This window comes from Pleurodeles waltl, chromosome 5 (assembly GCF_031143425.1).
Source record: "Pleurodeles waltl isolate 20211129_DDA chromosome 5, aPleWal1.hap1.20221129, whole genome shotgun sequence".
NCBI lineage: Eukaryota > Metazoa > Chordata > Amphibia > Caudata > Salamandridae > Pleurodeles > Pleurodeles waltl.
Window position 1 is genome coordinate 378,893,663 of NC_090444.1, and position 15,020 is coordinate 378,908,682.

The following is a 15,020-nucleotide window of genomic DNA, read 5'->3' on the forward strand; positions in this document are numbered from 1 at the left end:
AGCGTTTAATCTACAGGCCCCAGGCACATATAGTGCACTCTTCTAGGGACTTATAAGTAAATTAAATAGCCAATCATGGATAAACCAATCAATAGTACAATTTACACAGAGAGCATATGCACTTTAGCACAGGTTAGCAGTGGTAAAGTGCCCAGAGGTCAAAAGCCAACAACAACAGGTCATTAAAAATAGGAGGAAGGAGGCAAAAAGTTTGGGGATGTCCCCGTCAAAAAGCCAGGTCCAACATTTGGGCAGAACCAACTCACTATAGACACAATCGATGCAATGGCTGGAGTGAGCTCATCCAGGCAAGCCATGCTGAATGAGGATGACCAAAGGCTCTTCTTGCTGTGGTTTTGTTCTATGATTGTTTGCTGTGTTGACATGACCTCTGGCACATGTCTGCAGACCGACCCAAAAGGAGATGTGCATTGTTTTCTTATGATATCCTCAGTGGTTAGAGAGAGCAGATGGTGAATCTCGCGATGTCACCAGATGCCTCTGTCTCCTCACTGACAGAGATGTCTTACTGCCTGCACCGCACCCAGACTAACACACTGTGGGAGGTGCAGGCAGGGAAGTAAAAAAACATGACATAGGAGGTAATTTGGCACAAATAGCAAAAAACAAAAGTACGATTAGGCGTCCCCCCGTAAAAAGAAAACACGCAAAGGCAGGCCGCAAAATCCAGTTTCAACAGATTCAGTTCCTGGTCGCAGTCTGCCCCGTCCTGCTGAGTTTGGATACCACTCTACTGACTCACGAAGTAACACTCCCAAAAGCAGCAGATATATAGAAAAGCAGCATGGTTGACAAAGATTTCACCACATGGCAGTCACGTGTGCATACAGTGCGATGGTAAGTACCAAGAACCAGTATTACCATAGGAGTCAAATCGAATTCAAAATAGTTGAAAAAGGAATGGAAAGTTGCAGGGAGATTGCTCTCCCCTCACCCACCCATCACCCCGTTAAGAACAAATCTTTCCATGATTTATTATGACTTATTTGCAACCCTAATCCTGGACAGTACGTGCTCGTTTGCCTTAGTTATGATGCCTGCACAGTTGAAAGGGGAAATTCAGTAATGGTACCAGAGACTATATCCTCATGTGCATTTTGTACTTTTGTGATTTGCAGTATTTCCTATTTGTTAGGCCGCAGAGTGATAGTAAATCCATGCAAATAAAGATGACTCTGAATTTTCTATTCATTTTGACCGCATCATTTTTACTTCTGCATCATTTTCTCATATATTCCAGATTTGCAAATAGTGAGCACCAACACATCCTTCATTGGAATCTCCCATAAATGCACAAGCAGCCACCATGGCAGAAGATGCAGATATGCGCAACGAGCTGGAGGATATGCAGCGACGTGCTGACCAGATGACTGATGAGGTGAGGGGAATGTCAACAAATGGCACACGATTCTGTTTATTTACATGTACATTTATACTGATATCTGGACAGCATGACAATTTGAAAAGAATTTCCACATAATATCTTGAGGGGTCTTTACTGAAGTCTCTCTGGAGAAAGTACTTGTGGTATTATTATTGGGAAAGTTCAAACCTGTACCTATGTTATAAAGTTACCAAACATTTATTAGACTGTTGAGGACTATACCGGTCTTTAAGGACCTTGCCCCTTGTAGTAGTCTAGAAGACCCAAATCAAGGAAGAGTGTCTTTAGCGGCAAGCACAGGCCACAGCATAAGTGCAATAATGTTGTTAGAATAGTCCAACGATCGAGGGCAGAACGTTTTAAATAAAACAAGGAGAAAAAGCTTGGATTATGGAGCAAAAGCCCCAAATCAGCCATTATTGGTCCTTTGGCACTCGGTTGTCTTTAAATGGAGCTTTAATGGAGCTCCTGACATACCAGTGTTGTAAATTCAAATGATCAAATGTCTTCGTTTGAAAAAGAAATCCTGAAAGACTTTCTCAGAAGTATCTATCAAAACACAAACACATGTCAAAACAAACCTTCAGATGAAAACTAATGTTTATCAGTGTGACAGCGTTGCACACAAACCCTTTTACAGTATATTTTCTAGATTTTAATGCTTCTCTGTTCTTTTGTATGGGCGCAGATTAGCTGACAACTCAACACAGATCTACTAGATTTAAATGTGTCTGGTAGGAATTTAACAGTTTCGTAACATGACACCAAATGTTTAAGCCAGTGATACCCAACTGTGTTAACTTATCTCCGTGTGGCAAGAATTCAGTTTCACCATTTGAATAAACAGAAGTAAGAAACTCTGCTCTTTATAGAATATGTCTATCCCTGATAATAGTGCAGATTTGTTTGAAATGCATCACCAACCTTGTAAAAGGTACCAGTGATGACTGCTCTTATTCTGTGATGATGTCACCTCTCAAACTTCCTTACCCATGTTAGTTTTCATATACACCTAGGTGGATCTCACAATATGGTATTTGTTGCATGCTAAATAGTTGGCCCACTTTATTGTTAGTGTAGTACACTCCTGTGATCTGTATTGTGTTTGTAATCATCCTTCAGGCCCTTGCCTTAACATTTTGCACACATTTATTTTTTTCAGTCACTGGAAAGTACTCGTCGAATGCTGCAGCTGGTAGAAGAGGTGAGTCTTTCTCAGTACTCAGTGTGTCTGTTGAGCATCAGAATTTCACTCAAGTACCAATGATCACACAGTATCCATATGCTTGTAATTCATCTAGAACCCTGTGGTGTGTACTGCAGGCGGGTCAGTGGTAAGGACCGCATTTATTTCAGCAGGCTCTTTGCCAAAGTGAAAACTAAACAAATGGTATTCAGAGTGCACGAATCCTGCATGTAGCTAGGTAATGTGGCATAGGTGCTAAATAGTTTCCAAGATCCTTGAGGTCAAGGCTTGGCTGAATTGCCTATTTGATCAGATTTGCAGGGACACATTACTATACCTCCCCATACCTCCAGTCTCTAATATAGCTATTATTCAGCTTCCAAACTACTAAAAATCTGCACATTTACTTGCCATTTTCTTCACAGTGGTTGATCCAAAATGAGTAGGGCACACATGTCAGTTTTCTCTGCACCTTAAAAGGCCTACTGACGTGGCTGGTATTAGAAGGTTAATTAGCTATGAGATATTTCAGGGAGTACAAGCCTATACTCAACCATCCAGGGCTGGAGCTCATATCCCATTCTTGTAGCATGGAGAACCAAACAAAAGTCACAATGCAATGCAATGTTTGGACAGGCCATATGTTTGGGTGTGGCGTCTGGCACTCCCATCTGTTGGTTTCCATTTCAGCAGGCTGTTCACATCATTGGAAGTCATGTGAGGATCAGCAAGCAAATGGATTCGTCTATTGTTGTTGATGGTGTGCAATTAAATGGTGGGGGAGAATAATGGTAAAGTGATGCATAAAGCACGGCAACTGCAGATACTTCTCAGGGAGTGTTCTCACAGGTTTGTTGGATTGTGACACGGTTGAGGGATCTTAATGCTGCCTTGCCACGATTCAATAAAGGTTTACACAAAACCCAATGAGGAACATATGATTTCTCAGAGGTGCTCATGTGACAGGTCTTCTGGCGACCATTATGTGATACTTTTTCTCCAATCTCTTTTGCTTGTGCCCAGGATACAAAACTCATACATGATGAGTTCAATAAGAATAGACAGAGAAGGCATTCTATATGCATTAATGCATAACATATTCATAACTTTATCACTCTAAACAACTCAATAATGTATGCGCTATCGTTTTATTAGGGATGAATTCTAATGTGAGCACCAAGCGGTAGTAAGGACATGGTGTAGGAGAGGATTAACAATACTATTATTGACCACTTCCTACGCACATAGCCTTCCAGAAGCTCCTGTGAGTAATAGGCAGGTAGTGCATCAGTCAGTTGTCTAGTAGGTGGGTTGGGAGCCAAGTGTCTACCTCTGTGGCTCCCTGTAAACCCAGAGGTGGTGCCCAGAAAATAATGCTTTTATTCAGTCCAGGCTTATGACACAAGCCTTATAATGGTTTATATGATTATGATGGACAACCACAGGGTATCACAATTAAATGTCTTTGTTCCTCATTCTTAGAAATGGGGTCTTTGGTTGACAGTCAGGTTACCCCCTGTTCAAGCAAGGACCCTCACTCTAGTCAGGGTAAAAGAGAATCACCCTCAGCTAACCCCTGCTTACCCCCTTGGTAGCTTGGCAGAGCAGTAGGCTTAACTTCAGAGTGCTAGGTGTAAAGTATTTGTACCAACACACACAGTAACTCAATGAAAACACTACAAAATGACACAACACAGGTTTAGAAAAATAGGAATTATTTATCTTAAAAAAACAAGACCAAAACGACAAAAATCTGACATACACAAGTCAAGTTATGAATTTTTAAAGATTAAACTCAAAAATAGCGCTTAGAAACACAAAATGCTTTGATTAGGTATTAACACGCATTCGTGACGGAGTAGTTCCCAACAGTCCGACACCAGCGGCGCTGGACACATAGTCGCGTAGACCCCGCGGTACAGTACCTTTGGTGAAGAGTGAGAACAAGCCGATGCGCGAAGTCGGGGATCGCGGCGTCTGTGCGAAACGTTGGATCCGCGCACTTCGAGCGGAGTCGGTCACGACGTGGTGCGGCGACTTCCACGGAGTCGCGGACATCGACTGGGCTGCAGCGATGTCGGGCCTGTAAGGTTGTCGCGTTCCAGCGAAGATCACGGAGTCGGTTGCAGGCGACATCACCGGATTCAGCAACGGCGTCGGTCCGTAGTCATCCGAAGTCGATTTCCTTGGATTTTCACCAGCTTTTCCTTTCAAGGGCCCAGAGACTGGATAGGGCACCACTTGTTAGAGCAGGAGTCTCTCCAGAGACTCCAGGTGCTGGTAGAGAGAAGTCTTTGCTGTCCCTGAGACTTCAAACAACAGGAGGCAAGCTCTAAATCAAGCCCTTGGAGATTTCTTCACAAGATGGAAGGCACACAAAGTCCAGTATTTGCCCCCTTACTCTGGCAGAAGCAGCAACTGCAGGATAGCTCCACAAAGCACAGTTACAGGCAGGGCAGCTCTTCTTCCTCAGCTATTCAGCTCCTCTCCAGGCAGAGGTTCCTCTTGTTTCCAGAAGTGTTCTAAAGTCTGTGGTTTTGGGTGCCCTTCTTATACTCAATTTCTCCTTTGAAGTAGGTCTACTTCAAAGTTAAGTCTCTTTTGAATGTGAAATTCTGCCTTGCCCAGGCCAGGCCCAGACACTCACCAGGGGGATGGAGACTGCATTGCACAGCCCTTTGAGGTGTAAGTGACCACTCCTCCTCTCCCTCCTAGCACAGATGGCTCATCAGGCTATGCAGGCTACACCCAAGCTCCCTTGGTGTCACTGTCTAGTGTGAGGTGCAACCAGCCGAACTGTCAAACTGACTCAGACAGGGAATCCACAAACAGGCAGAGTCACAGAAATGGTATAAGCAAGAAAATGCTCACTTTCTAAAAGTGGCCTTTTCAAACACACAATCTTAAGATCAACTTTACTAAAAGATGTATTTTTAAATTGTGAGCTCAGAGACCCCAAACTCCACATGTCCATCCGCTCCCAAAGGGAATCTACACTTTAATCAGATTTAAAGTAGCCCCCATGTTAACCTATGAGAGGGACAGGCCTTGCAACAGTGAAAAACGAATTTAGCAATATTTCACTGTCAGGACATGTAAAACACATTACTATATGTCCTACCTTAACCATACACTGCACCCTGCCCTTGGGGCTTCCTAGGGCCTACCTTAGGGGTGTCTTACATGTAAGAAAAGGGAAGGTTTAGGCCTGGCAAGTGGGTATTCTTGCCAAGTCGAATTTACAGTTAAAACTGCACACACAGGCACTGCAGTGGCAGGTTGGAGACATGATTACAGAGCTACTTATGTGGGTGGCACAGCCAGTGCTGCAGGCCCACTAGTAGCATTTGATTTACAGGCCCTGGCACCTCTAGTGCACTTTACTAGGGACTTACTAGTAAATCAAATATGCCAATAATGGATAAACCAATTACATACACATTTTGTAAAAGAGCACTTGCACTTTAGCACTGGTTAGCAGTGGTAAAGTGCCCAGAGTAACAAAAACAGCAAAATAAGAGTCCAGCACACATCAGCTACCTGGGGAACAGAGGCAAAAAGTTAAGGGAGACCACGGCAAGGATGAAAAAGTCTAACACACATTTATTGTTTTACGTTTGTGCTGCTTTAGTTGTCCTTTATGCCACGATGTTTGCTGAAGTCTTTGTTTAGTGCTTTTAAGTACTTAAAAATATATTCCATAGAAACGTGATGGTTTTCCAATAATACACAAGCATTGTACACTTTGCAAAGATTCCCGTTGACAAATATGTCCCTTAGCAACAGGTTTTACAGTAAAAAAACATTCTTGCAAAAAAACACTTTTGGGGGGGGGATCATTTTACAATAGTGTTTTTGAGGGAACGTTCTTCCATGAAAATGTTCTCTTGCCACTAAAGTTTTGCGAAGTTATGAAAACTTTGAAAACTGCCAGGACTGACAAACTAGTAAACTTTGCAAAGCCTCTTCAGCAAAATAACAATGTCACCCATGTCTAATTGTTTTAACTTGCTTGTGACACTTTTCTCTTTCATTCTTTACTTCATGCCCTGCTCTCACTACTATCATGGTTCGTACCTACTGATTACCTTATTGCTTCTTCCCAACTGGTGTTACTTGAATTTCACAGGATCCTTCCCTCCTCCTGTCTTCTATTTTGTCCTCCCTCATTTGTGCCCCCACTCTACGTTTTTACTATGTCTCTCCCTCTCTAGCTCCTTCCTCTTGAAAACAATGCCCTCACATACAGACAGGATTTTCCTGGGTTTCAGGGTCATCGCAGTTTTTTTCACAAAAAACTCCTGCTTTGAAACTTTGTGAAACAACAAAAAAATGCCATGTGGACCAAATAAAAAAGCACACTTGGCATCCCACCTGGCATTATATATCCAGCATTTCATTGCAAACTGCTTTCATCCTTTTAAGGGCACTTTAGTTTTCAATGCAATTTTATAGGGGAAACTTACTGCTTTCAGCCAGTTTCTGCTTGTAATCCAGCCGTTTCCTGGAATACACGTCTACATTGATCTTATTTTTACTACGTACTCATTCTAAAATATGCCACTTCTCAAAGATCACAGTGCAACTTTAATGGAATTCAAGACCACGAGTGATAACAGAAAAGTTCTGGTGGCCTGAAGATGCTGAGCCAACAATTTCACCCTGTGTCTTAGGTGCTTGTCACCTATCTGTAGGTGCCATGGTTTGTCTATTTCAAATAGAAATGATTGATAAATAACACTAAATTGCCATATTTCTTCGGTGCCTTTCCAGTGAACCACTGATTTGGCTTGACATGAGATCATATGAATCCTTTCACATAAAAAGTAGCCTTACTCGCTGACTAAAAGCATCCCGACTGACTGAATGGACTGATTGGGTGACAGACTGACTCTCTTACTTACTCACTCATGCAATCAATCACTCCTACATTTGGTCAGACAGGCCCTTTGACTCTGCATGGTGTAGAATCTGACTAAAGTGTACTCGAGAATGCTCAGGCCCAAAATACTTCATGTTACTGTCCCCTAATCACGTATGGCATGGTTTATATTTCAGCGGATGGGTTACTTTGCCACAACGGTGATGGATATCCCATCTGCCGAAATATAAATCCCATTATTTCTTAAGGGATTTATATTTCGGCGGATACCTATCTGTCACCGTTGTGGCTGAGTAACCCGTCCACCGAAAGCTAAATCAGGCCCTTAATCTTAATCGATCTCGAATGATGCATTTTACTGCTTCTTGTACATACTTCAGTGATTGAACTAAACTTTCTAGGGTCCATGATTAGCTTGGTTTCTTCTGTTTTTTAACTTTGGTCGGCTACCCCCTAGCTCCAGGTGAATGACGGGCTTTTTTGCTTTGGACTTTCAAGCTGCTCATTTTTTTAGACTTACTAACCTGGTGACTTTCTGTCTTCTTCTTCTTCTTTAGTCAGGATTCCTCTCAATCTGGTTGAATGGCCAACAGTCTCTTCTTTTACTGTCACAGGTCAAGATCTTCTTCTTTGAGATTGACTGGCCTGTTCATATCTTTGTTTTTTTTGGTCAGGCCTCACCATGCCTTCTTTCCACTTACTTTGAATTTGCATCTGCCGCCTAAAACACTTTTGGCAATTTGTCACTGCGATTCTACAGTCAAGAGTCTGCTTATTTATAGTTTCTTGTAGGCTTTGTTTTCTTTCAGTGACTGCTGAGCTTTAAAGATGCAATTGGAAAGTCTTGCCATCTGTGATTGCTTTGGTCAGAGATGTTCTTTAATTTCCGGTGAAACAGCCCGAACGCTATTAACGTTTGGATTTCGTTTTTACAGCTTAGTTGTAAATCGTATTTGGGAATACATGCAACTCACCAACTTACCATTGGACAGCCTATTGTTCGCATAGTTTAGAACTAGATAAATCTCCCAATGTAAATCCTGTGCTACGATATTTGGAGGCAAGTGCGTGAAAGTGAGATACGATGCTGGTCGAAATATTTCTAGGGAGAACATGTGTATATACAAAAGATGTTTTGCAAGCTATGTTTTCAACTCTATCTTTGCAAATTGATAGGAAAGGACTAGAATCCCAAGCGCATCCAGTACCTTTATAGTTTAACTTGTAGCTTTGACACTTGTCTGCACCGAACCATTAATGGTGCAAATACACATCCATAAAAAAACAGGACAGTATCGCTGTTGTGATCCATTGGGCAACGATGGTCGAAGTATGAGTATTGTTCTATCAGCTAATGAAAAGGCCGCTGCAGAATTTAAATATCAATTTATGAAGTAAACTTTAGAACTAGAGCAATCGAGGAATGCATAATTAGAGCATTTTCCCCTTGTACAGTCTTAAGAGCTGTGGGCAGTATCTGTCTATTCTGATAAATCTCTGCCATCACAAATGTATTTAGTAGAATTTAGTCCACAAGCTCAATTAATAAAATTAGATATACAATTTGTAATTGAATATCTGTCTGGTTAACAAAGCTGTCTGAAACCTTTTTTGATTGCTTTTTTATCTGACAGGTTACCATGATAATCTAGCTCTACCCTCGACCAATTCGTAGTATGGAGTGGTACCAATAGAGTTGATAACCCTGTAGGGAGCCCATATAAAGTTAGTTTTTTCCACAGGAGCTCTTGATCAACAAGGTTGAAAGCCACATAATAATCCTCAAGTCCGCAAATAAAATTTCCCCTTGTGTTGATGGAATTACGGGCAATGCCCAGAGACAAAAGTACTGGTCATAGTAGAATGGCCTCCCTTGAAGTCACCCTGCACATACGTATTTTGTGTTTATCAACTAACCTCTGGTTTAGTTCCTAGAGAATAATCTTAGCGAATACTTTAGTTCCCACATCTATAAGACTTATTAAGTGATACATCTTTGGCTGGGAGGGATCACCTTTCTTGTGTATGGGTTTAATTATTGTTCCCTTTCTTCAGCTCTCAGGAACTTCCCCAGTTTAAATCACCTCCTGATAGACTCTAGTGAATAACTGCCCACAACTGCATGTCCCTTTTTATGATAATTGCTGGAAGATTTGGGACTGGAGCCATCAAGGCGACGGAACGCATAATTAGAACATGCATACGTGACCCCGGGCAATAGTGTCTCCTTTTACAGTATTAAGAGCTGTGGGCAATATCTGTCTGTTTTGATAAATCACTGCCCACACTAATTTATTCAGCAGCACATAGTCCGCAAGCTTGATTAACTAAATTAGACATGGAATGTGTAATTTAATATCTGTCTTGTTAATAGCGCGTGTAAAGGATAAGCTACTTGCGTACATTCATGGCAAATTTCTATTCATTCTTTTGTTAATTTAGGAATTTGGCAAAGCACAAGCCTTGCCATGTGTGATCAAGAAAGTGTTTACCTTTTATTTGACTACAGTAAATACAATACATTTACAATAAATATGGAATGATGCACCTTTTTAGCTGGTTTCTTGTGCAGTGCTACATGACACACACGTTCACACTATCATAAAAGGAGTTTCTGTTATTTGAAGGTACTCATGTTATTGACCTTGGAAGAATGTAAACCTGAGAGGAAAGACCTGAATTCGATTGTGTGACCTCCAGGCGGCATGTGCATTGTGGCACTAGATATAATAGTCCACTGATCATTCTTAAAGGTACAGGAGAATTGTTAAAGTTTGTTAGAGTGCATCATACGTAGGAGATAATATACAAATAGAAAAGGATGCTGTAAACAGAGCGGTGGCGGAGTCCCGCAAACCATGCTCAACGGTGACAGGCTGTATCTAAATGACATTCACATCCAATAGAGCGCTGTCACTGGTTTACATTGGGATGGTGGTGAAGATGATAAAAGTTACAGGAAATGCACCTGAAAGGTAAATCATCTCTTTACATTTCTAAAAGATGATCGCCAGTGTTCATCAAGTGGATACTCCAGTGACGTGAAGCTGATGATACTTTACACCATACTACTCTGCCACATAGTATGCCCCCGAAGCTGTTCATAAAAATAGATGCTTAGATTCAGTTAAAAACGTCTACGTTATGTATAGATTCCATGCATTGCCGTCGTCATGAACACTGTTTTAAAACAGCATTAAAAAAAGACAAATTTTCCACTGATATGACATGATGAAATCATCTGTCCAATTCACATTTACACAGTAAATACTGCTCTTTGTGACAAATACCTCATGACAAGCTGCATTCAACACTGCTAGGTCGCTGATGTGCAAACAAAAAATGTCAAACTACCAGGCCTTCTGCCTGACTATTTGTAATATGCCAAAGAGCTCTAAATCAGTGTAACCACTGCCAGACAGAAAGAAATGCAGATCTGATGTCCAGTCCTGCTGTTGCCCAGCTGCCAACTTCCCTTCGCTCCAACCAGGTCAGAGGAAAAAAACTGGCACTATGACAGTCGGGCCTCCTCTCAACCTCTTTGGCAGCTGAAATTCACACCTGAAACCTGCATAAAAACCTGAAACAGGAAATCCCTACTGCAGTCTCACAGGTGGGATTTTGAGTCTGCTCCTGCCTAAAGACTATCTCCTATTGGGCCTGACAGGTGCTTAGCAAGTATGCTGGCCCTCCTGACCCCTTGTAGATTGTTCATCCACTTTTTTGCCACCTACTGACCACTCCACAACTGGTCTGAAAAGGCATGACAAGCATGTCTGCTCTCAAACCTCATTTAGCCATCGTCCTGATGCTTCACACAAAACCATTTGTAAACCCCTAAAATCAGCCCGTCAGGCATTTAGTCTTGTACAACTATAAAAGGTATATTCACAATGCCGCCTCAGGTGTCACTTCAGCCACCCCACTGTCTGGCCAGGCGGTAGCTCAACAGCCTCATTTAGGTAGACTGGCTGCCAAGGACACTCTTCACCAGAAAGCCCATGTTGAATGTAGATTGAGTGTGTTGTCCTGTAGGGGGAGGTAATCCCAACCCCACTCAACAGTGGAATTGGGCAGTAATTAGCTGGATCTGAATGATTGTCCTCCCTATGCATAGGAAACATTATTGCTGACCCCAGGTACTGGGGATGTAACCACAAGTGCTATATATGTATAATTACATTGAACATTTGTGTTTAGTAATGGCTTCACTAACATGCAGAAGGGAACGGCTTCAATAGTGCTGCTGCATATTCCTTCGCAGGATTATGCTCGGACTGGGTTGGCGGATCTTTTCACCCAGCACAAGGGAGTAAAGACAAGAGCATCAAAACCTCAGCAATCAATTTTGTTAACAGTATGGCTCGTTTAGCCCCATAAAGAATACTCTAAGCTGAAATATTATACAAAGGTGCTTATTACAGATCAATGCTCAGAGTGACATAGATGATTCTCAAAACAAGACTATAAAGATACAGAATCATGAGAGGTTGTGCGAACCTCCTAAAGAAGTTCAAACAAATTAACATAAAAAATACTAAGCATTGAACAGCAACCACACACAAGAGCAATAGGAAAATTTGAAAAGGAGGAAACAAATGCTGTCTAATTCTGTTAACCATTTAGCAATTCAGTAACTTGGGCAAGGAGAACCCCTTCAAATTTGCAGATTAATTTAGCATGTCCCTAAGGTTGACAAAAAGGAAGTAAAAAAGGAAGGCGTCAACATTTCAGAAGCTCGATTAAGAGTCTTCTTCTCTGGGTCAGAGGAAAGATCTTTAAGTCTCAGCAAGGCATTTCAAAGGGGCAAAGGGCTGCACCTCGCAGAGTCCAAGGGGTTCAGCAAGTGGTGATAAGTAGGAAACATCTGCTCTGCGGGGTCTGGAGCGGGACTCTGCTGCAAATCCATCTAGGGAACGGTTCATAGGTTACGATGATTTGTCCTTCCATTACTTAATATGATGCCAAAGCTGAAAATGGACAATGGCAAGCAGTCATACGACTCAGACTGCAGCATCAGCAAAAGTTCTCAGTTTCTTCATGTGAATTGACTTCCAACTTAAATCATCTGTGCGAATTGAAACATTTATATTCATATGTATTCCACAGTTCCTGAAAATTCGGTGTTCAAGGTTTAATTCCTAAACCTACTATGCATAAGACAATAGAATATCTATTTTCAAGCTAGCTTTCTCATGAGAACGATGTTTGAAAGGAAACTTCACATTAACAAGAATGACTAAACTTTTTGTGCACAGTCACGAAGCAGGGCCTTGCAGGACTCACTTATGCTAATGCAAGTGAATTAAAGCAGCACATTCATTTATGCATCTAATATACATTTAGCTCTCTAGTACATAATTTCAATACTAATAAACTACCAGATTTGTTCATGTTACAGTCAATTTAAAATTGAAAGACTCTGTTAACCCTTTCATGACTATAACGTATTACTGCATTCTCTACATTTGTATGTCACTTTTAAACTATTTCTTACATGAAACCAGTGCTTAATTTGTGCTTGTTGTTTCGGGTGCTGAGCACCAGCACTTATTTTTGAGGGCCGGGGCTTGCTCTTATGCCTCATGCATTTGCTGCGAGCAAAAGACACATATGGGAAAGACGGAGGAAGGAAAAAAACGAAAAAGCCTCACAAAGGAAGAAAGCAGAAAGCTGCAAGAGTGAGCTGAAGGGGCAGGGAGTGACATTATATGGATTGAAGAGGCCTGAGATGGCTTCAGGATTACGCTGCCTCAGTAGTCCGTGTTCGCACAGTTAATTGCAGCAGCCGCATGTTTAAGAGGAGGGCTTTGGGCACCGGCACCTCTTTATTTACAAATTAAGCAATACATGAAACCCATTATCGTTTTAATGCAGACTGTTAATTAACATCATGACATGCTATAAAAGCAAACTAGTTCTTAAAATAGGAAGTTAAAACTGAAGTTAAATTGCTATACCACATGGCTTTCAAATATCGACCTAGAGTGAATGCACATTAATATGGGTTTTCTGTGCACCACTTTACAACTAAACAATTAGTACTTTGATTAACATAATGCATAAATTGTCACGTATAGATGATCTTTGTGACACCATTTCAGCTACATCAGTCCTCCTCTGATGGCGAATCAAGCCATCACATAAATGCAATCTCTCATTTTCAATGAGATCGCTCAAAACATCTGAAGTCGTTCCAGGAAAGATCTTCTGGACTCCTCTAACTGCTTGATGTCACTGTAATATAGGCATCACCTAGTCTCCATCTCAAACTATTCTCTCCTATTTCCTTTCCTTGCTCTGACTTCTGTCAGCTTTTTGGTCCACTTATAAAGACCAATTGCATCTAAGGCACACAGGGCCATTATCTATATAGGCCTCAGGATAGTTCCAATAAGTCATTTTCCTAAGCCCCCAAGTCACTTTTCAACTGCTGAAAACCCACTTCCGATTGCTTCCAGACCCTGTCACTTCTAACTCCTTCAGGTCTTTTTTCAATTCAGTCGTGTTCGAAATATACTTTCTCAGCTCCGTACTGGTATCCGGAATATAGGTACAGCACTGTTGAACTTGTAACATTTTGCAAAATCCACCCTCCATTGGCAAAAGGATGTCTAATGCAAGGCGATTTTGTAAAGTCGTTGATCTTAAGGCAACAAGTCTTTGTCTACTAGCAAAAATGGGCCTGCTGTGCCTGTAGAAAGCTTATCTACAATTATCAATAACTTCCTTATCTTATAATCATCCAGGATAACACTCACTGATGGAATTATGGCACCAGAAATATCACCTACTACCTCTGAAGCACTGGCACCTATTTTAATTCTGGTGTTTTACTTCTCATCCCAAACTGGATCATTGAAAAGCTCCACATAAATCGTTAGAAAGACTACTCCTAGATAACATGTACCATGCAAACCTTTCTGCAGCTTGTAATAGGCGTTTTTCCCACAAATTAAATAAACACCTGGTATGGCGAGGTCTCGTCAAGCTAACATAACATTCCATATACTTTTAAACAAAACACATGCCTGCATTCACTAGTCCCTACAAAAATCTTGTCAGTCTTTGATTTGGGTCTATATACACATAATTTTCATACATGTTGCCAATATAATGCTAACAATGCTTGATTTCCAGCCACTAAGTGTGCTCCTTCTTTTTCCCAAAATGGTAACACTATTCCCTTTTCTACGTTAGCTTCCATAGCTCTTCTTCTGTCTTCAGTTTGCCCAATTCATTCCTTTTCTACTGGGGTAAGAATGCAGGTCATGTTGTTTCTGTGGGCACAAACTGTTCCAAATGTCAGCGTAGGGTCAAAGAAGCCTCCTACTGTGTCAATGTTTTTCCTTTAGCAATGCTGCTCAAGTGTTTCATGATAGGGACTATTAAGAAACCCAAATAATACTGATAATACTGCTGCTGATATAAAAGAGTTAGCAGCAGGCTACAGGAAATTCCATAGTTTAATAAGTGATTCCTTTACTAACTCATGATGGTAGCTGAGTACAAACATAGCAATCTCTAACCTCCATTGTTTCTACATA

General features: G+C 41.3%; 1 protein-coding gene across 2 annotated transcripts in view; it reads left to right on the forward strand.

Annotated features, from left to right (window-relative positions):
* Positions 1 to 15,020, forward strand: part of SNAP25 (synaptosome associated protein 25) — a 192,327-nt gene that overhangs the window by 108,052 nt on the left and 69,255 nt on the right. For both annotated transcript variants that reach the window (XM_069234120.1, XM_069234119.1), the window contains exons 2-3: positions 1,262 to 1,399; positions 2,568 to 2,609. In XM_069234120.1, the coding sequence (XP_069090221.1) occupies positions 1,328 to 1,399; positions 2,568 to 2,609 (114 nt within the window). In that variant the 5' untranslated portion in view covers positions 1,262 to 1,327. The remainder of the gene's footprint in view (positions 1 to 1,261; positions 1,400 to 2,567; positions 2,610 to 15,020) is intronic.